The following is a 21,405-nucleotide window of genomic DNA, read 5'->3' as shown; positions in this document are numbered from 1 at the left end:
TATCCAGAAAACCCAGAACCTGCGTTTGTAAGAAGCAGGACTAACTGACCGGTCTCTGTCCTTTTCCAGGTCCAACAAGAACCAGTCCTGCAGGCCAGAAGTGAACCAGGACCTGTGTGATCTGGCTCTGCCGCCCCTCAGCTCGGGGTCAAAGGTAAGATCCACTAAACAGAGTCCAGGTGTGTGTGGACTGGTTTACCTGCCAGGAAGTGATGAAACGAAAGGCCGACTGAAGCCCCCCCAGCAGTCTGTTCACAGAGGGGGGGCCGTGACAAAACCGGACTGAAGCGTATTCTGATCCTGGCTCTGAGGGTTTATAGAGGACCGGCTGATCAGGGTCTACCTGTTGCTTCACTCTGCTCTCTGATTGGCTCTGACAGGACGACCGGCTGGAGATGAAGCTGTGATGTCGCCGCTGAGGTCAGGGCTCCAACGCGGCGGTGAGTGAACATCTGGGACGGTCTCCAGTGCTAGACTCGTCTAATGCAAGGTTCATAAAATAAAGACTTTAGAGTTTAGACCACAACGACGAGACACCTGACCCCCGGGCTAACTTTGGTCTAGGATTGTGTTGCCATGGTAACCACCGGACACGTCCGCGGGGTCTTAAAGTCTTAAGAGGAAATTTTGTGAAAATTAAGGCCATTAAAAAGTCTTACACTCGTTTTTAACAAGGCATTAAATTTTGTAGATCTCTCTGTCAATGTGAACGTCCTGTTTGTCCGACGCGTTGGTGAACGTGTTTATGTTGCATAGCCAAAATTACTAGACAGCAGGACGTAGCGCGTTATTTTGTCTAACGTTGGGCGCAGGGATCTGCCGCGTGAGCCTTTCACACTGATACAGGTCTGTGCGACGCGGAAAACTGACTTACAACCGACCGTAACCTTCCACCACGCCGGGCCCCCAGTGCTAATCGTTGTAAACATGGTCGGACTGAACAGCCCTGTTACTCAAACAAGAGGCGCCGCCAGCGGGTGAAGCGGTGAGACTGAAGACAACGGGGGGGAAAATATAAGCCGCGGCGTCTGGCTAACGTTAGCTGGCTGTTTAGCTACATCTGTGCCTCTTAATGAAATACGTTCAACTTCTTCTCATCAGCGTCACTTTTTGTGAACAGATCATCTCAGCCTGGATGGAGCAGGACATGACGTGCTACAGTAAACAGTTATGATTAGTGAGGAGCTGGTAGGCTACTTAAAATAAAGGGACCAACCACCACGTAGAACATTTTCTTGCACAAAGTTAATGAATAAAAAAGACTCCAAACAAACAGCTGGAATTAATATTATCAGAGTGAGCTAAATACTGAACTACTATAATGAATATAGTAACGAGATGATATCAAACTAACAGTTTAATATTAACAATATACTTAATATGATGATCATTTATCTTAGCTCCTCCTCCTCCTCGTTGTGTGTCGGGGCCCCTGTAGCAGTCAGGTGGAGCCGGGATGCCTTTGTGCCAATCTGTTCAGTAAAATGGATGTAAAACAGAAGTTATTGTGATAATAATGTACACGGATCAGCTTTCCGAAGCAGACGGCAGCCGTTGATCGCAAACGTCTGTGCTGCGCTGCCGACGTTTATTCTCCAGCTCTGTTCCCTTCTGGCCCGGTTGAATATGATGTTTACACAGTGGTCGATCAAAGTGTTTAGTTTTACAGCCTCCATCTATCTAAAGATAAACGTAAGTTAAAGGTGCGTTGTGTGGTTTTTTTAGTGGCTTCTGGCAGTAAGGTTTCACCCTCTACATACCTGAGAATATGTCAGCTGGCAAACTAACATTATCTGGAACACGGCGGGTTGATTATTTGTAAGCTCTTGATTAGTGGATATGGGATTAAATAAGTTTGGTCCCCCCCCCCCCAACTCATTTTCAAATATGTAATGGACACTGACAGTTTAAAGTCCTTAGCTGTAACTATTTAATCTGATCACTTTGTTTTGTTTACTTGATTTCTTTTTGCATATATTTGAAATGATCAACTAAAACACAACTCTGACTGTTTAACATGAGTTGCAGTAATGTTGCGCGTCTAAACGTCGTCGCAAATGTCAGGCGATGGATTTTGGCAGGAAGTCCGAGCAGCCCGTCACACAAACAGCAGGTCTCGACAGGCTGTTGTAGGTAACGGAGAAAGCTGGTCAGTGCCTCAATTTTCAGGTGAGGTTACAACCGGGAACACAAAGGCGCTAAAACGGTTATAAATGGATTTAAATTCCCCCCTTAAAGCTGAATCTGACTGAAGCAGTTAAAGCTCAAAGTGGCGCAGCAGCGTTAAATTATGTTGGAAGGTCGTGAAGTGTCCCTCAGGATTCCTGAGAAAAGGGAAGTGGCTCCTGTTAAGTTTTTAGGGGCCACAGTGACCTGCTGTGAATGTCCCCCAGTGAGGACGGTTCATCGTTGACCCAGGGAGCAGCTGAAGTACTGCCGCCTCCCGTTTCAGGAGATTTCCTCTTAAACATTTCTTCGTGGCGTCTTGTACCGTGTTGTTGGCTCTTTCCTGACGCTCCGCACCTTAAGGTTAACGGTCATTATTTAACAAATGAAGCATTTCTACCGCTCCACTAAATGTTCCAAGTCAAATGTCCTTAACTATTACACTGCTTCCCCCCCGAGGGGAACCTGCACCGAGCGGCTGGCTGCGCCTCAATCTGCCTTTTTTTGTTTTTGAAAAGTGTCTCAGTGTGTTTTACCCAGAATTCACTGCGGTCCTCTCAGATAGTCAGGCTCTTCACTGCTTCGTGCAGCGGTCTGGTTTAGACGTCTGACTATGGCTTAGAGTAGATATCCAAAGTCTCTGAACCAGCATCCTGTCAGAGTGGGCGGGGCTAACGCCAGCTGGGAGATGATGTGAACAAAAGGCCGAATTGTAGCGCCAGGCAGTTTGTTCTCAGAGCCGGGCGCCGTGACAAAGACCGACCGAAGCGTTCATCTGATCCCAGCTGGCTGGAGGTCACCTGACCGACTCGGGCAGCTGATTCTGTTTCCTGTTGGGAACGCGTTTCGCATGACCCGTCACAGACTCGACTGTTTGTCTTTACAGCTTCTGCCTTTATCAGTTTGAACGGGCAGCACGAGGAACGCCGCCTCATTTAATTCGCTCATTAAAACTCAAACAGAACTCCTCGTTGGCGTCACTCGTGGTCACGGCATCAAACGGCCTGTAAACTGGAGGTGTGGATGTGCAGCTGATCTCTGGAGGAGCAGGAAGTCGGGAGCTGCTGCTCGTTAACTTCACTTTAAACGCAGCTGAAGTTACAGAGCAGCTAATGAGCCGCTAGCTTCCCGCTCAGACGTTAGCTGCCGCTAACCGCCGGCAGGAAACGGGCTTCTATTAACTGACCGTCACTGTACATTTACTGCAGCCTGACCGCTCGCTCTCCTGCCCTGAGAACAGCGGTCAGGTCCTCTGCACCATGAGAGGAAGCTGGCGGCGTGTCGCTGCACAGCGAGACGTAGACAGAAATGATGGGATGAAATTTTGGTAGCGGCGCCACTGCTGAATGAACCCGGAGGGAAGACGGGTTCTGCTGGTGCTGAACCCGTCTCAGGTGAACACGTGGTCCAGGTGAGACTCTGTGACGTCACCTATCTGATTTAGTTATCCAGAAAACCCAGAACCTGCGTTTGTAAGAAGCAGGACTAACTGACCGGTCTCTGTCCTTTTCCAGGTCCAACAAGAACCAGTCCTGCAGGCCAGAAGTGGACCAGGACCTGTGTGATCTGGCTCTGCCGCCCTTCAGCTCGGGGTCAAAGGTAAGATCCACTAAACAGAGTCCAGGTGTGTGTGGACTGGTTTACCTGCCAGGAAGTGATTAAACGAAAGGCCGACTGTAGCCCCCCCAGCAGTCTGTTCACAGAGGGGGGGGCGTGACAAAACCGGACTGAAGCGTATTCTGATCCTGGCTCTGAGGGTTTATAGAGGACCGGCTGATCAGGGTCTACCTGTTGCTTCACTCTGCTCTCTGATTGGCTCTGACAGGACGACCGGCTGGAGATGAAGCTGATGTCGCCGCTGAGGTCAGGGCTCCAACGCGGCGGTGAGTGAACATCTGAACCAGCATCCTGTCAGAGTGGGCGGGGCTAAAGTCAGCTGGGAGATGATGTGAACAAAAGGCCGAATTGTAGCGCCCGGCCAGGCAGTTTGTTCTCAGAGCCGGGCGCCGTGACAAAGACCGACCGAAGCGTTCATCTGATCCCAGCTGGCTGGAGGTCACCTGAGCAGGCGGTCAGACCGCGGTGACCTGATCTGGATCTTTGTGGCTTCTGGTTTGCAGTGGGCGGAGTGTGAACTGGTGACGCTGACGTGTCTCCTCCTTTCACAGGCGCTGGAGGACGAGCCCTCGCCGTCGGGCTCTGGTGACGAGCGGTTTCACGCCGGACGGGCCGGAACCTGCAGCTGGACGCGAGCTGAACTGTTGTGCAGAGGAAAGTTTGTGTATCTGAATTTTCCTGTAAATCAGTCGCTCATGTTGCTTTTCAATAAAGACGTAAACTGGACCTGATGTTTGTTCTGTTAAGCGTGAGAGGAACCTTCAGTTTCACAGGGTCTGCCAGGCTGCAGCAAGACCACCTGCTGCTCGGAGGACCAGATCAGGGCTCCTGGAGTCCTGAACAGCAGAACTTTAAGTGATGGATATAAATCAACAGTCTGATCAGTGACGTGCTTTACAGACTGTTGTGTCCTCAGCTGGGGGTCCTGGGTGGTGATGCTGTCCAGGAAGGGAAGTGTAGTCCACTACAGTCTCCACGGTCTGCCCCAGGTGGTCCGGGTTCCATGTTGACTGAGCCCAAACCACAACAGGCTCTCTGGTTCTGTTTCAGATCTTTATAAATAAACTCAGTTGCACATGATTTAAAAAAAGAGGCCAGAAAACGCTGCAGCTACAACACCATGAACAGACTAGAATAAAGAGTGCTGAGACCTTAGTCCTGGATCTGTAGGGCAGCGGCCCCCCTTCACTGTAACGGGACGGCGCTGCTGCTCTTCGGTAGGTGGCGCTGGTGCAGCTGTGACCAACATTAAAACACAGAAGAAGAAAGCGCGGCTGCAGCAGCCGCAGAAGAAGAAGCTGTTCGCTCCTCGGGACCAGCGGTCCGGTTTATTAACGGACACACGTTGATCCAGCAGCGGAACCGGCGGGATGGACACCGACACGGCTTCACCGGTAAACGCAGCGCGCGCCCGCCGTTCCTCCTCCGCCCGGAGAGCTCCACACCGGGGCCGTTAGCGGCGCTAAGCTAACGCAGCTAACCCGCAGCCCGCCGCCGAACTCCATTTAGAAACCGGCACAGAAAAGATCCTCCCGCTGCTCCGGGTCCACACGTCCCCCCCGCCGGACCCGAACATGACTGAAGGTGTTTTTACCGCCTCCGGTTCGTTCGGCACCAACAGAACCCTGATCCAGTTGGATCTGTTGGTGCCTGCCGGACCGTGAGGACTGAAGCAGGGCTCGGTTTGAACGAGCCGGACCAAAGAACTGGTTTTAGTCACGGGGCTGGAAGGTTAATCTGCCGCGTGTCTCTGGACAGACTGTAAAGTGACCGGATTCTGAATGGAGTTCGGTTGGGGTTGTGTCCCTGCTGAGGGCTGGTGTGGAGGCCTGCGGTCCTGGTTCCTGACACTCGCACTCAGATCCCTTACTTCAGTCATAGTACTAATACTTCACCAGTACTCTGTAAAATGTTGTTACGGTTTCTGCCTCCTGGTCATTAAAGTGCAGCAGGATGCAGCTGCGGCTCATTCTGACCTGTTCAGACTGCAGCTGCTGACTCTGGATCAGTTATTAAGCTTCTGTTTGAGATGATTTCAACACGTTGAAACGATCTAGTTTTATTTAAAAGTTCAATCAGGAAAAATCCCAGCGGCTCCACTCTGGTCGGGCTCAGGGAGAAACTTTCTTTATCAGGTTGATCTGAACTCTTAAGCTGATGATACGCGGAGCAACTTTTAGAGCAATCGTGCAGAGCAGCGTTGCTGTCAATGGTAATGAGTAAAGATTACTACCGTAATCCTCTTCCACGCCACTCCGCCACCCGCACCGCCGTTACCCGTTCAAAACATAGTCGGACTTTCCACCAGCAACTTTAGGAGGCAAAATAACCAGATAGATTGGCAGACGTGTGGATCAGCAGCTGATCACCTGATGATTAAACAAACACGGACGTGTGGCGTTATTCTGCAGCCCAGTCTGACCCCCTGCGCTGGTTTCACTGGTTTCACTGGTTTCACTGGTGCGTCTCCAGCAGCTTCAGCACTTTATTCTGATGGAAACCTGCAGCAGCACTAACACTAAACAGACTGCTGCACGCCAACGCTGTAGCCCGACTACACGTCACAGAGACGCGGGCTGCCTGCGCTGTGATTGGTCCGTAGCCAACAGTAAATGCACCGTTTTACTTTTATTCACCTTCTTCCACCAGTGAGTTTTGGAGAAACGCACACTGATAGAGAAAACCGTCCTGTGAAATGTTCGGTGTGACCAAGAAAACATTTAGTGGCCCAAACCCCAACGTGGCGTCCTCAAACCCCAACGTGGCGTCCTCAAACCCCAACGTGGCGTCCTCAAACGCCAACGTGGCGTCCTCAAACGCCAACGTGGCGTCCTCAAACCCCAACGTGGCGTCCTCAAACGCCAACGTGGCGTCCTCAAACCCCAACGTGGCGTCCTCAAACCCCAACGTGGCGTCCTCAAACGCCAACGTGGCGTCCTCAAACGCCAACGTGGCGTTCTCAAACGCCAAGATTTTCAGGTCACCGTCACAGACGAGCAAAGAAACCAGGAAATCCTCAGATTTCCGAAGCGGGAATCCTGATCGATGACTTTAATATTCTGCCGCTGATGGATGATTCGCCGCAGCGTTATATTAGCGATGAGCTCTTTGGAGTTCAGCGGACGACCCGTCTGACCGTCTGCTTGTTTTTCAGGACGCAGCTGAAGACGTCCGGATCAAACTGGAGCCGGACGGCGACGTGGAGATCCAGTCGTATCCGGTCCTCAAGAAGCTGTCCGTCAAACTGACCGACTGCAGGGCGTTGCTGGAGGGGCGGGACTTCCTGTCTCTTGGTGAGAGATCTTATATTTGCGACCTTTTGATTTAGAGAACTCTGGGGTTTCTGACCTCTGACCTCTGACCCCCCTACAGACGAGCACCCTCAGCTCTGCCACCAGAGGCAGATCCACGCGACCAACACCGGCAGAAAGATGGTGTACTGCTCCGAGTGTCAGAGAGGGTTCTACAAGAGGTCTCACCTGGAGGCTCACCGGAGAACCCACCGGGGACAGGAACCCAACCAGTGCTGGCAGTGCGGGAAGACCTACCCGACCCTGATGAGCCTCGTGGTGCACCAGCAGATCCACGACCGCAAGGAGCCCTACCGGTGCTCCTACTGCGAGAAGACCTTCGCCCTGAAGCGGGACTGGAAAACCCACCACCGGACGCACTCGGGGACCAAACCCTTCAAGTGCTGGTTCTGCGGGGACGGCTTCAGCGAGCAGGACGAGCTCACCGAGCACCTGGAGGTGCACGAGGGGGAGAAGTGCTACCACTGCAAAGTCTGCGACAAGATGTTCGTCTCCTACCAGGGCTTCAACTTCCACCGCAAGTCCCACAAGAGCCAGAAGCTGCTGCCCTGCCTGAAGTGCAAGAAGACCTTCAGCAACCCCCAGAGTCTGAAGCTGCACCAGGTGACCCACTCCAACAGGAAGCCCCACAAGTGCCCCACCTGCGGCAAAGGCTTCAAGCTGCTGAGCGGCCTGCGGTGCCACCAGAGGACCCACGAGGACCTGAGGGACTACCACTGCACCGAGTGCGGCAAGTGCTTCTCCAGCCTGCAGGGCCTGAAGCTGCACAACCGCACCCACACGGGCCTGAAGCCCTACAAGTGCACCGAGTGCGGCAAGAGGTTCACCCAGTCGCCCCACCTCAAGTCTCACATGGTCACCCACACCGGGGAGCGGCCCTTCCTGTGCACCACCTGCGGGAAGAGGTTCACCCAGTCGTCCCACCTGAGGTCCCACATCACGCTGTTCCACGTGGGCGAGAAGCCGTTCACCTGCGACGACTGCGGGAAGAGCTTCACCATCGCCCACTACCTGAAGATGCACCGGCTGAGCCACACCAAGGAGAAGCTGTACCAGTGCTCCTACTGCGAGAAGTCCTTCTCCTACCACAACTCCTGGAGGGCCCACGAGAGGATCCACACCGGCGAGCGCCCCTTCAGCTGCCGGGAGTGCGGCCAGAGCTTCATCACGTCGGGCTCGCTGCTGAGCCACCAGAGGTCCAAACACACCGGCGAGAAGAGCCACTACTGCATCACCTGCGGGGAGTTCTTCTTCACCAGCTCGCTGCTGCGGGTCCACCAGCTCGACCACACGGGCGAGCGGCCGCACGCCTGCAGCTGCGGCAAGACCTTCAAGACCAAAGGAGTGCTGCGCTACCACCTGAAGAGGTTCACCGACCACCAGCCGGCCGAGTGAGCGGGGCCACGGCGGGGTCGGCCCGAGAGGCGAAGCGCAGACGCTGCAGGGTGCATGCAGGAGGGTAGTTACTGTCGGGCGTCCGCAGGGGGCGCTGAACACGTGTTGAATCTTCATCAGGCCCTCTGAGGGTCCAGAACTAAGTCAGAACCCAGAGAGACGCTGCAGAACGTCCCTGCAGAGTCTCAGTGAGAGCTGACTGCTAACAGCTGCAGCTCGTGCTGCTGGGGGCCACAGTCGTGCTGCTGGGGGCCACAGTCGTGCTGCTGGGGGCCACAGTCGTGCTGCTGGGGGCCACAGTGTCAGAAAGGTTTGGTGCTCAGCTAACGATGACATGAGTTTTCTGTCGGTTTCGGGTTTTTGAAGCTGCTTTACAGAAACTTTGTTTTGTGATCACTTCTTCATGGTTTTGTTGTTGTTCTGTTATAGAAATGATTTAAACTCCTCCTCCTGCTCCTCCTCCTGCTCCTCCTCCTGCTCCTCTCCGCTCTGCTTTTATGTAAAAGAGAACAAACACTAAGAAGTTCTGAAGCTGCAGGCAGAAACACCACAGAAGAAGAAGAGCGCCGGGAGGTTTAAAGTCGGTGTTAAAACAAACACGTGAAGCACTTCAGGTTTGGTGGCGTTACGGTCCAGCGGCTCACCTCTGACCTCAGAGCGCCACGTGTCATAGATCTGGAACGTATTGACCTGATTGGCCGGCAGGTGTTACAAAGAGCGTGACGACTGAATCAGCAGGACGTCTGTAGCTTTTTGACCACGAAGGACTCGTTATCGTCCTGACGATCAAAGAGGCAGCGACAGGAAGTCTCTAACACTGACGCTGCGTTCACTCTGCGCGCCTGAATGACCGTCACAGCCTGAAAGTGATGTCACGCGCAGCACGCTGTCACAAACGTGTAGCCGCAGAGGTTCGCCCCCGTTAGCTCCTACCCGCTAACCCTCCTGGGTCACATGTCTCCGGATTTATGACAAACGCTCGCAACTTTCTGTCCGTCTCATTTCTGGTTCTGTACAGCGAGTATCGGCCCACAACTCTCTTTCCACCTGACAGGTAGCGTGCACGCCACGCGGAGCACTAACCAATCAGAGGCAAGGTTGTTGAACACAAAATAAGACTATCTGGCGTCCAGACTGAGGTCGTGTTTTGAATAAGAGGTCCGGATCAGATCCAGGTCGGGTTGATCGGAGTTCACGGAGCGGCGGTGAGCGACGACGCCAGGATGTCTTTCTGCTCGTCCTCGCCGTCACCTGCTCCCAGATTCTTTCCTCCACCTGAAATCCCCCGCCGGGTGCGTGTTTACCTCCGTACGACAGCGTGCTGCGTGTGACGCTTCGGTCTGATCTGCGCCACATTTAAACTAAGATGCGACCTGTCGGCGGACGCAGCTGTAAGGACCCGTTGGACCTGCGAGCGACCCGGTCCGCTCTGGTCTCACGTCGACATTCTTTGTGATGGTTTTTGGTTCCAGGAGCTCTGCAGTGAAATCAAACCTGTGAACTCATGGTCACGTTGTGTTTATCAATAAAAACACTGTACAGAACAAAGTGTCCTCAGTCTGTCCATCATCTGGAGGATAAACGGCCATTTTAACGTCTTATTTACAAAGACGACAAGGAGAAAACTAATAAAACACACGGTGTATAGACTTTGGTTTCACAGACCTTTAGTGTCTTTGGGGAAGTCTGGAAGAAAATCCACGTTCGTATGAAGAGTATAAAGTAAAGTCAAAGTATTTCTGGGCGGGAGGATAGAAACCAAAGTAAGGAACGGGGCCACGCCGACGACCTGAGGCCTGTTTCACAAAAGCAGAATTTAGAAATCCAGGATAAGAGATAAAGCCAGGCTGGACCTGCTGTGATCAGAGCGTCCTGGCTTCATAAAGGCCAAACCAGCTGAGGAGGGGGAAGTAATTCAGATCAGAGACCACGCGGTCGATCACAGATTCACTGATGCTGAGAGCCATGAACGTCGTGTGCGGCGTACTTTATTGGCCGTTACTCACCGTGTGTAAAGAAGGTTTATGATGAAAAAATGCACATAATATTAAGAATAAGTAAAGAAAGAAACACGTGACATTATTAAAACAGAGAGACGACTTGATGAGTAAGTAGCTCATAATTATAACGTTACCATGAAGGGAGCAGTGGACCTTAATGTGTCACTCAGCAAATAATTACAACCACTGATCAACATCTGCTGTCTATTCAATTAAATTGTATTTATAGAGCGGCAGTATATAAAGTGTTTCTTTTCCTCATGGTATTGTGTGTATATATGTGTACATATACAGATAGAAAAAGTAACTGTTGGAAACATGAGTGGGGAGTCGGACTGTCAGATGGTTTTGAACATTAAACACTTAATTTTCTGATTTCTGGAGAAATATTCTGCATCAGTTTGTGGTGGAAATGTCTTTATTCATATAAAAAGAAAACACAAAATTCAGCTGGCAGGTGATAATTCAAAATATAATAATATAATGCAGGAACCAGCAACAATGAAAATACTGTATGATGTTTTTAACTTGAGGCTGCAGTCCTGCAGTCTGACAGCCAGTCTATCAGGTCAACACTTCCTGCTGTGCTAATGAATGTCTTTTACAAACTGATGTCTGAACTGCACACACTTGAACAAATTAACTAAATAAAAACAGGAGTAGATGTGGATTTAAAAAGAAGCACTGAGGAAAGAGAGGCGATCACTGCAAAGCACACGTGACTGTAGCACGATGTATTAATCATTGTTTTCTCTCCCAGCAGATGATCCCAGGGAGGAAAAACATCCCCTCCCTGTTGTTTCACGAAGACTCGGCACATTATAGCCTCCGTACTGAAGTGGGCCTGGAATTTGGGAGTTTTATACAATTATGAAAGCTAATGAAAATGATTTATAGCTCCTGTAAAGTGCGCGTGTGCCTACATTTCATTTTTCAGGCACGATCTAACATCACAGTTCTGTCACTTAAGAGCTGTGATATTTTTAGCCTCTCACACTTTCTTATTACTGTGCCCGAGTTACTTTTCCTTTTCTTTATCATTTTCCTTTACATGTGCGCGCGTCTCCTCCAAAGATGAAACCTTAGTAAGAAGCACAAACTGCAGTTTTAATGCAGGCTGATGGAAAACATGTGAAACACGCAGGAGAACAGGGAGTGACTGGGAAAAACCCACTCAGGATATCTGGGATATCCAGACTTAATCCGCTATCTTGGTTTTGTGAAACATTTATCTAAAGCGTCTAAATAAACGTTTTTACTTCCGCTGCTTTTATTGTGAAGGTCAGGAGTCACACCTCGTGACTTCCGCTCGTGATGTAAACAGTGAAGATGGCGGCCTGCTGTGTGCGTCGCGCTGTCCTCAGGTTCAGGTGTCCAGGAGGAAACGTGAGACAGATCTCAGCTGGAAGGTCAGTTTGTGTCAGACTCACCTGGACGGCAGGTGAGTCCCGCGTGCAGGTCCGGGTTCCGCCCGAACCGGGCACTGGGTCACAGACCGGTACAGGTCCAGAGACGACCTGCAGATCTGTCAGTAATCATTCCAGTTTTATTTTATCTTCTCTCTAGATAGATACGGTGCTGAAACTGAATTAAATTAAACAAAAACCCCTTTAATAATAATAATAATAATAATAATAATAATAATAATAATATGAACTAAAGACGTAGTTGAGGCGCTTGTTGCGGTCAAACTGCGACACCTGCTGGCAGCTGTTGGTATTACAGGCTCCATGTTGCGTTCACTGACCTGTTTCACGGCTCGTTGTCTTTTCTTTTTTTATTATAATTATGTCAAATCCAACCATCAGGCTGCAGAGCGGCGGCTGTGTGACTCCGGAGTCTGTGCAGGGGACGCGCTCGGCATGCTGGGTAAAAGTAAGCAGCTGTGAGTTCATTGGTACAACTTTCCAGAGCTCACAGAGTGGAGGAGGAGGAAGAGGAAGAGTGCTGTGGGCGGCAGTCGGTACGTAGAGTCACAAAAAACATGCAACACTTCTTTATCCCTCATTTGCATAATCTATTATTTTACAACTTTAATGCTTTTACACCAAACTCCAGTCAGAAATCTGCAGATTTAAGACTTCCTTATTTTTTATCTGTGTGTGTGTGTGTGTGTGTGTGTGTGTGCGTGCACGCCATCAGCTTTTTCCCTGTTCGGCAGTACTGATGAAGACCAACGAGATGAAGCCCAGCAGAAAGAGGATGAAATGATCCTGCTGCTGAAGAAGGCCAAGGTACTAAGACCAGTAACTGTAGAGGCACCAGCATTAGTACTGTAGTAGTATTAGTAGTATTAGTAGTAGTACTGCAGTAGTAACGTGTCCCTGTCCTCTCCCAGCTCAGTATATATCGGGGGCAGCTGCAGGCCGCCTCTGGTTTCCTCCATCAGGCCGTGGTTCTGGCTCATCAGACCCACAACAACCAGGCCATCATCTACACCTACAGTCTGGTAAACGCCTGCTCACGGTGACCTCTGACCTCTGCAGCTGTTCACAGGTGCTGCTGTGTGACCTTTGACCCCTTTGTTTCCTCAGATGGCGAATCTGGCCTACGTTCAGGGTCAGCTGGAGCACGTGAGTCCCGTCCAATCACGGCTCATCTTATTAATATTTAGCATCACAGAGTTCGGTCTAGACCTGCTCTTTATGAAAAGCGCTGTGAGATAACTGTTGTTGTGATTTGGTGTTATATAAATAAAACTGAAATTAATGTCAACGTGTGGTTAACGTGTTCTTCATCGTCTCTTCGTCTTCCTCCTCTCAGGCAGAGAAACTCTTCAAGGCGGCGATGAGCTTCATGCTGTCGGGAGGAACTCCACAGGTGTGTGTGTGTGTGTGTGTGTGTGTCTTCAGTCAGCTGTTTCAATCTTCGCTGACTTCCTGTCTGTTTCCAGGACGACAACGCTGTCATCGAGATGTCTCTGAAGCTCGCCACCATCTACGCCGAGCAGAGCAAGTAAGAACCAGACTCACCTGTTCAGCTCTCTGACCTCTGACCTCTGACCTCTGAGCTGCCAGAGGAGTGACTGTGTGTGTGTGTGTGTGTGTGTGTTGAGGGCGGAGCTTGCAGAGCACGGGTTCAGGTTCTGTACGGAGTCCCTGGAGGCCAAACTGGAGAAACAGAAGGAGGTCCCTGCAGAGGAGCGGACAGGTGAGCCGAGGCATCAGGTGCAGTGATGCTCAGGTGTTTCTCTGATATGAGACCTGAAACCTGATCCTCTGCTGCAGGTCAGAGCGTCTAAGACTGACATGTTGTTGTTGTCGTTGTTGTCTTAGAGGAGCAGGAAGATCTGAGGAAGGAGACCCGCCTCCTGCTCGGTCTGTGTTTGGACTCGCGGGCTCGATACCGAGCTTCAACGTTGCACCTGAAGCAGGCCGGACAGGACTACCAGAACGCCCTGAACATCTGCCGCCAGGAGCAGGGAGAGACACACCCCCAGGTAGAGACACCCCCCCAGGGAGAGACACACCCCCAGGTAGAGACACCCCCCCAGGGAGAGACACCCCCCCAGGGAGACACCCCGCCAGGTAGAGACACACCCCCAGGGGGAGAGACACCCCCCCAGGGGGAGAGACACCCCCCCAGGGAGACACCCCCCAGGGAGAGACACCCCCCCAGGGAGAGACACCCCCCAGGGAGACACCCCCCAGGGAGACACCCCCCCCCCAGGTAGAGACACCCCCCCAGGGAGAGAGACACCCCCCCCCCAGGTAGAGACACACACCCCCAGGTAGAGACACACACCCAGGGAGAGACACACCCCCAGGGAGAGACACACACCCCCAGGGAGACACACACCCCCAGGTAGAGACACCCCCCGCCAGGGAGAGAGACACCCCCCCAGGTAGAGACACACCCCCAGGTAGACACACGGGTGATCTAAAATGATGACCTCATCGTGTCTCCTGTCAGACTCTGGTGCTGATGAGCGACCTGGCCACCATCTTGGATCTGCAGGGTCGCCATGACGACGCCCTGGCGCTGGTCCAGCAGGCCGTGGATCTGAGCCGCTCCGCCGGACACCCGGACCAGCACGTGCTGCTGGGAAACATGGCCGGCATTCTGCTGCACAAAGGTTAGGAGAGGTCATGACTGGTCTCACCTGGTCTCACCAGGTCTCACCTAGTCTGACCTGGTTTGACCTGGTTTGATCTGGTCTCACCTGGTCTGATGTTCTCTGTGGTCCTTCAGGCCAGCTGGAGGACTCAGTGCGGCTCTACCAGGAGGCTCTGAGTCTGGCTCGGCAGGCCGGAGACCAGGAGGCTGTGGACCAGATCCAGGAGGGACTGAAGGAGGTGAAGAAGAGGAGGAGCGAGGAGAGGAAGGAGGAGAAGAAGTGATCGGTTCTCCTGAGAACTCATCGGCCTACAACAAACTGTATCTGACTCCTGGATCCGGGTGACCCCCGACCCCCATCAGGACAGAGACCCTGATATACCTATTGATTACCTTCACGCTGTGATGTTTGTGTTTGTGTGAAACAGTCTGAAATAAAACTCTTTGTCCTGTAGTGAAGACAGGAAGTGACCTCATTGATCATGAAGCAGTGGAACAGGTGAGATGTTCAGGTGAACAACAACCAACAACGTTTAGACAGGAAACAGGAAATCATCATCCATCTAAATTAGTTTGAACTACATTTTACAGCATCTCACAAAGTGAGTCCAACCTCACATCTCTGTAAACATGTGATTCTATCTTTTCATGTGAAACACTGAAGAAATGACACTTTCCTACAGTGTAAAGTAGTGAGCGTGCAGCTTGTATAACAGTGTAAAGTAGTGAGCGTGCAGCTTGTATAACAGTGTAAAGTAGTGAGCGTGCAGCTTGTATAACAGTGTAAAGTAGTGAGCGTGCAGCTTGTACAGTGTAAAGTAGTGAGCGTACAGCTTGTACAGTGTAAAGTAGTGAGCGTACAGCTTGTATAACAGCGTAAATAACAGCGTAAAGTAGTGAGCGTGCAGCTTGTATAACAGTGTAAAGTAGTGAGCGTGCAGCTTGTATAACAGTGTAAAGCAGTGCAGCTTGTAGAACAGCGTAAAGTAGTGAGCGTACAGCTTGTATAACAGTGTAAAGTAGTGAGCGTACAGCTTGTATAACAGTGTAAAGTAGTGAGCGTGCAGCTTGTAGAACAGCGTAAAGTAGTGAGCGTGCAGCTTGTATAACAGTGTAAAGTAGTGAGCGTGCAGCTTGTATAACAGTGTAAAGCAGTGCAGCTTGTATAACAGTGTAAAGTAGTGAGCGTGCAGCTTGTATAACAGTGTAAAGCAGTGCAGCTTGTGTAACAGTGTAAAGTAGTGAGCGTGCAGCTTGTATAACAGTGTAAAGCAGTGCAGCTTGTAGAACAGCGTAAAGTAGTGAGCGTACAGCTTGTATAACAGTGTAAAGTAGTGAGCGTGCAGCTTGTATAACAGTGTAAAGTAGTGAGCGTACAGCTTGTATAACAGTGTAAAGTAGTGAGCGTGCAGCTTTTATAACAGTGTAAAGCAGTGCAGCTTGTAGAACAGCGTAAAGTAGTGAGCGTGCAGCTTGTATAACAGTGTAAAGTAGTGAGCGTGCAGCTTGTAGAACAGCGTAAAGTAGTGAGCGTGCAGCTTGTATAACAGTGTAAAGTAGTGAGCGTGCAGCTTGTATAACAGTGTAAAGCAGTGCAGCTTGTAGAACAGCGTAAAGTAGTGAGCGTGCAGCTTGTATAACAGTGTAAAGTAGTGAGCGTGCAGCTTGTAGAACAGCGTAAAGTAGTGAGCGTACAGCTTGTATAACAGTGTAAAGTAGAGAGCGTGCAGCTTGTATAACAGTGTAAAGTAGTGAGCGTGCAGCTTGTATAACAGTGTAAAGTAGTGCAGCTTGTAGAACAGCGTAAAGTAGTGAGCGTACAGCTTGTATAACAGTGTAAAGTAGTGAGCGTGCAGCTTGTATAACAGGGTAAAGTAGTGAGCGTGCAGCTTGTATAACAGTGTAAAGTAGTGCAGCTTGTAGAACAGCGTAAAGTAGTGAGCGTGCAGCTTGTAGAACAGCGTAAAGTAGTTAGCGTACAGCTTGTATAACAGCGTAAAGTAGCGAGCGTGCAGCTTGTATAACAGGGTAAAGTAGTGAGCGTGCAGCTTGTATAACAGTGTAAAGCAGTGCAGCTTGTAGAACAGCGTAAAGTAGTGAGCGTGCAGCTTGTAGAACAGCGTAAAGTAGTGAGCGTGCAGCTTGTATAACAGTGTAAAGTAGTGAGCGTGCAGCTTGTATAACAGTGTAAAGCAGTGCAGCTTGTAGAACAGCGTAAAGTAGTGAGCGTGCAGCTTGTAGAACAGCGTAAAGTAGTGAGCGTGCAGCTTGTAGAACAGCGTAAAGTAGTGAGCGTGCAGCTTGTATAACAGTGTAAAGTAGTGAGCGTGCAGCTTGTATAACAGTGTAAAGCAGTGCAGCTTGTATAACAGTGTAAAGTAGTGAGCGTGCAGCTTGTATAACAGTGTAAAGCAGTGCAGCTTGTGTAACAGTGTAAAGTAGTGAGCGTGCAGCTTGTATAACAGTGTAAAGTAGTTAGCGTACAGCTTGTATAACAGCGTAAAGTAGCGAGCGTGCAGCTTGTATAACAGGGTAAAGTAGTGAGCGTGCAGCTTGTATAACAGTGTAAAGCAGTGCAGCTTGTAGAACAGCGTAAAGTAGTGAGCGTGCAGCTTGTAGAACAGCGTAAAGTAGTGAGCGTGCAGCTTGTATAACAGTGTAAAGTAGTGAGCGTGCAGCTTGTATAACAGTGTAAAGCAGTGCAGCTTGTAGAACAGCGTAAAGTAGTGAGCGTGCAGCTTGTAGAACAGCGTAAAGTAGTGAGCGTGCAGCTTGTAGAACAGCGTAAAGTAGTGAGCGTGCAGCTTGTATAACAGTGTAAAGTAGTGAGCGTGCAGCTTGTATAACAGTGTAAAGCAGTGCAGCTTGTATAACAGTGTAAAGTAGTGAGCGTGCAGCTTGTATAACAGTGTAAAGCAGTGCAGCTTGTGTAACAGTGTAAAGTAGTGAGCGTGCAGCTTGTATAACAGTGTAAAGTAGTGAGCGTGCAGCTTGTATAACAGTGTAAAGTAGTGAGCGTGCAGCTTGTATAACAGTGTAAAGTAGTGAGCGTACAGCTTGTAGAACAGTGTAAAGTAGTGAGCGTACAGCTTGTATAACAGTGTAAAGTAGTGAGCGTACAGCTTGTAGAACAGTGTAAAGTAGTGAGCGTGCAGCTTGTAGAACAGTTTAAATCTGCTGTCCCCTCAAAATAACACATCACACAGCCATTAATTATTTTAATCTAAACCGCTGGCAACAACAGTGAGGACACCCCTAAATGAAAATGTCCAAATTGAATAGTAGTACATCTATATAAATTGTGTACTCTACAGTAGTACATCTATATAACCTGTGTACTGTACAGTAGTACATCTACATAACCTGTGTACTGTACAGTAGTACATCTACATAACCTGTGTACTGTAAAGTAGTAGTATAACCTGTGTACTGTACAGTAGTAGTATAGTATAATCCATGTACTGTATAGTAGTAGTATAGTATAATCTGTGTACTGTAAAATAGTAGTATAACCTGTGTACTGTACAGTAGTAGTATAGTATAACCCGTGTACTGTACAGTAGTAGCATAGTATAACCTGTGTACTGTAAAGTAGTAGTATAACCTGTGTACTGTACAGTAGTAGTATAGTATAACCCGTGTACTGTACAGTAGTAGTATAGTTTAACCCGTGTACTGTACAGTAGTAGTATAGTATAACCCATAGTAGTATAGTATAACCTGTGTACTGTACAGTAGTAGTATAGTATAATCTGTGTACTGTAAAATAGTAGTATAACCTGTGTACTGTACAGTAGTAGTATAGTATAACCTGTGTACTGTAAAGTAGTAGTATAACCTGTGTACTGTACAGTAGTAGTATAGTATAACCCGTGTACTGTACAGTAGTAGTATAGTTTAACCTGTGTACTGTACAGTAGTAGCATAGTATAACCTGTGTACTGTAAAGTAGTAGTATAACCTGTGTACTGTACAGTAGTAGTATAGTATAACCCGTGTACTGTACAGTAGTAGTATAGTTTAACCCGTGTACTGTACAGTAGTAGTATAGTATAACCCATAGTAGTATAGTATAACCTGTGTACTGTACAGTAGTAGTATAGTATAATCTGTGTACTGTAAAATAGTAGTATAACCTGTGTACTGTACAGTAGTAGTATAGTATAACCCGTGTACTGTACAGTAGTAGTATAGTATAATCTGTGTACTGTAAAATAGTAGTATAACCCGTGTACTGTACAGTAGTAGTATAGTATAATCTGTGTACTGTAAAATAGTAGTATAACCTGTGTACTGTACAGTAGTAGTATAGTATAACCCGTGTACTGTACAGTAGTAGTATAGTATAACCTGTGTACTGTACAGTAGTAGTATAGTATAATCTGTGTACTGTAAAATAGTAGTATAACCTGTGTACTGTACAGTAGTAGTATAGTATAACCCGTGTACTGTACAGTAGTAGTATAGTATAATCTGTGTACTGTAAATAGTAGTATAACCTGTGTACTGTACAGTAGTTGTATAGTATAACCCGTGTACTGTACAGTAGTAGTATAGTATAATCTGTGTACTGTAAAATAGTAGTATAACCTGTGTACTGTACAGTAGTAGTATAGTATAACCCGTGTACTGTACAGTAGTAGTATAGTATAACCTGTGTACTGTACAGTAGTAGTATAGTATAATCTGTGTACTGTAAAATAGTAGTATAACCTGTGTACTGTACAGTAGTAGTATAGTATAACCTGTGTACTGTACAGTAGTAGTATAGTATAATCTGTGTACTGTAAAATAGTAGTTTAACCCGTGTACTGTACAGTAGTAGTATAGTATAACCCATGTACTGTACAGTAGTAGTATAGTATAATCTGTGTACTGTAAAGTAGTACTATAACCCGTGTACTGTAAAGTAGTAGTATAACCTGTGTACTGTACAGTAGTAGTATAGTATAACCTGTGTACTGTACAGTAGTAGTATAGTATAATCTGTGTACTGTAAAATAGTAGTATAACCTGTGTACTGTACAGTAGTAGTATAGTATAACCCGTGTACTGTACAGTAGTAGTATAGTATAATCTGTGTACTGTAAAATAGTAGTATAACCTGTGTACTGTACAGTAGTAGTATAGTATAACCCGTGTACTGTACAGTAGTAGTATAGTATAACCTGTGTACTGTACAGTAGTAGTATAGTATAATCTGTGTACTGTAAAATAGTAGTTTAACCCATGTACTGTACAGTAGTAGTATAGTATAATCTGTGTACTGTAAAATAGTAGTTTAACCCGTGTACTGTACAGTAGTAGTATAGTATAACCCGTGTACTGTACAGTAGTAGTATAGTATAACCTGTGTACTGTACAGTAGTAGTATAGTATAATCTGTGTACTGTAAAATAGTAGTATAACCTGTGTACTGTACAGTAGTAGTATAGTATAACCCGTGTACTGTACAGTAGTAGTATAGTATAATCTGTGTACTGTAAAATAGTAGTATAACCTGTGTACTGTACAGTAGTAGTATAGTATAACCCGTGTACTGTACAGTAGTAGTATAGTATAATCTGTGTACTGTAAAATAGTAGTATAACCTGTGTACTGTACAGTAGTAGTATAGTATAACCCGTGTACTGTACAGTAGTAGTATAGTATAACCTGTGTACTGTACAGTAGTAGTATAGTATAATCTGTGTACTGTAAAATAGTAGTATAACCTGTGTACTGTACAGTAGTAGTATAGTATAACCTGTGTACTGTACAGTAGTAGTATAGTATAATCTGTGTACTGTAAAATAGTAGTTTAACCCGTGTACTGTACAGTAGTAGTATAGTATAACCCATGTACTGTACAGTAGTAGTATAGTATAATCTGTGTACTGTAAAGTAGTACTATAACCCGTGTACTGTAAAGTAGTAGTATAACCTGTGTACTGTACAGTAGTAGTATAGTATAACCTGTGTACTGTACAGTAGTAGTATAGTATAACCTGTGTACTGTACAGTAGTAGTATAGTATAATCTGTGTACTGTAAAATAGTAGTATAACCTGTGTACTGTACAGTAGTAGTATAGTATAACCCGTGTACTGTACAGTAGTAGTATAGTATAATCTGTGTACTGTAAAATAGTAGTATAACCTGTGTACTGTACAGTAGTAGTATAGTATAACCCGTGTACTGTACAGTAGTAGTATAGTATAACCTGTGTACTGTACAGTAGTAGTATAGTATAATCTGTGTACTGTAAAATAGTAGTTTAACCCATGTACTGTACAGTAGTAGTATAGTATAATCTGTGTACTGTAAAATAGTAGTTTAACCCGTGTACTGTACAGTAGTAGTATAGTATAACCTGTGTACTGTACAGTAGTAGTATAACCTGTGTACTGTACAGTAGTATAGTATAACCTGTGTACTGTACAGTAGTAGTATAACCCGTGTACTGTACAGTAGTAGTATAGTATAACCTGTGTACTGTACAGTAGTAGTATAACCCGTGTACTGTACAGTAGTAGTATAGTATAACCTGTGTACTGTACAGTAGTAGTATAACCTGTGTACTGTACAGTAGTAGTATAGTATAACCCGTGTACTGTACAGTAGTAGTATAGTATAACCCGTGTACTGTACAGTAGTATAGTTTAACCCGTGTACTGTACAGTAGTAGTATAGTATAACCTGTGTACTGTACAGTAGTAGTATAGTATAACCTGTGTACTGTACAGTAGTAGTATAACCTGTGTACTGTACAGTAGTAGTATAGTATAACCCGTGTACTGTACAGTAGTAGTATAGTATAACCTGTGTACTGTAAAATAGTAGTATAACCTGTGTACTGTACAGTAGTAGTATAGTATAACC

General features: G+C 47.6%; 2 protein-coding genes and 2 non-coding genes across 7 annotated transcripts; all 4 read left to right on the top strand.

The window, feature by feature from the left end:
- Window positions 1-7: 7 nt before the first annotated feature.
- LOC119902750 (zinc finger protein 664-like) lies at window positions 8-10,037 on the top strand. Of its 4 annotated transcripts, none has more exons than XM_038719095.1 (7): window positions 8-154; window positions 381-440; window positions 3,681-3,765; window positions 3,992-4,049; window positions 4,335-5,177; window positions 6,938-7,076; window positions 7,156-10,037. In XM_038719095.1, the coding sequence occupies exons 5-7, from the start codon at window positions 5,154-5,156 to the stop codon at window positions 8,487-8,489; spliced, it is 1,497 nt and encodes a 498-aa protein (XP_038575023.1). In that variant the 5' UTR covers window positions 8-154; window positions 381-440; window positions 3,681-3,765; window positions 3,992-4,049; window positions 4,335-5,153; the 3' UTR covers window positions 8,490-10,037. The 4 variants fall into 4 exon arrangements, with proteins under 4 accessions (XP_038575023.1, XP_038575022.1, XP_038575025.1 ...); XM_038719094.1 differs by having other exon boundaries at window positions 381-3,577; XM_038719097.1 differs by lacking the exons at window positions 381-440; window positions 3,681-3,765.
- LOC119903051 lies at window positions 2,847-2,952 on the top strand. Its single transcript, XR_005444412.1, has one exon. It is a non-coding gene; the product is annotated as a small nucleolar RNA SNORD89 (small nucleolar RNA).
- On the top strand, window positions 4,102-4,212 carry LOC119903050. Its single transcript, XR_005444411.1, has one exon. It is a non-coding gene; the product is annotated as a small nucleolar RNA SNORD89 (small nucleolar RNA).
- A 1,668-nt stretch (window positions 10,038-11,705) lies between the features above and the next one.
- Window positions 11,706-15,004, top strand: LOC119902751 (tetratricopeptide repeat protein 19, mitochondrial-like). Its single transcript, XM_038719098.1, has 11 exons — window positions 11,706-11,898; window positions 12,298-12,452; window positions 12,632-12,723; window positions 12,828-12,938; window positions 13,024-13,062; window positions 13,253-13,309; window positions 13,383-13,444; window positions 13,545-13,639; window positions 13,765-13,928; window positions 14,402-14,564; window positions 14,681-15,004. The coding sequence occupies exons 1-11, from the start codon at window positions 11,819-11,821 to the stop codon at window positions 14,827-14,829; spliced, it is 1,167 nt and encodes a 388-aa protein (XP_038575026.1). The 5' UTR covers window positions 11,706-11,818; the 3' UTR covers window positions 14,830-15,004.
- Window positions 15,005-21,405: the final 6,401 nt, after the last annotated feature.

The sequence above is a fragment of the Micropterus salmoides genome, unplaced genomic scaffold (genome assembly GCF_014851395.1).
Source record: "Micropterus salmoides isolate LMB-PRFRI ecotype aquatic unplaced genomic scaffold, ASM1485139v1 Ms_hic_scaffold_14, whole genome shotgun sequence".
Taxonomy (NCBI): domain Eukaryota; kingdom Metazoa; phylum Chordata; class Actinopteri; order Centrarchiformes; family Centrarchidae; genus Micropterus; species Micropterus salmoides.
This window is presented reverse-complemented; position numbering and strand designations above follow the sequence as displayed.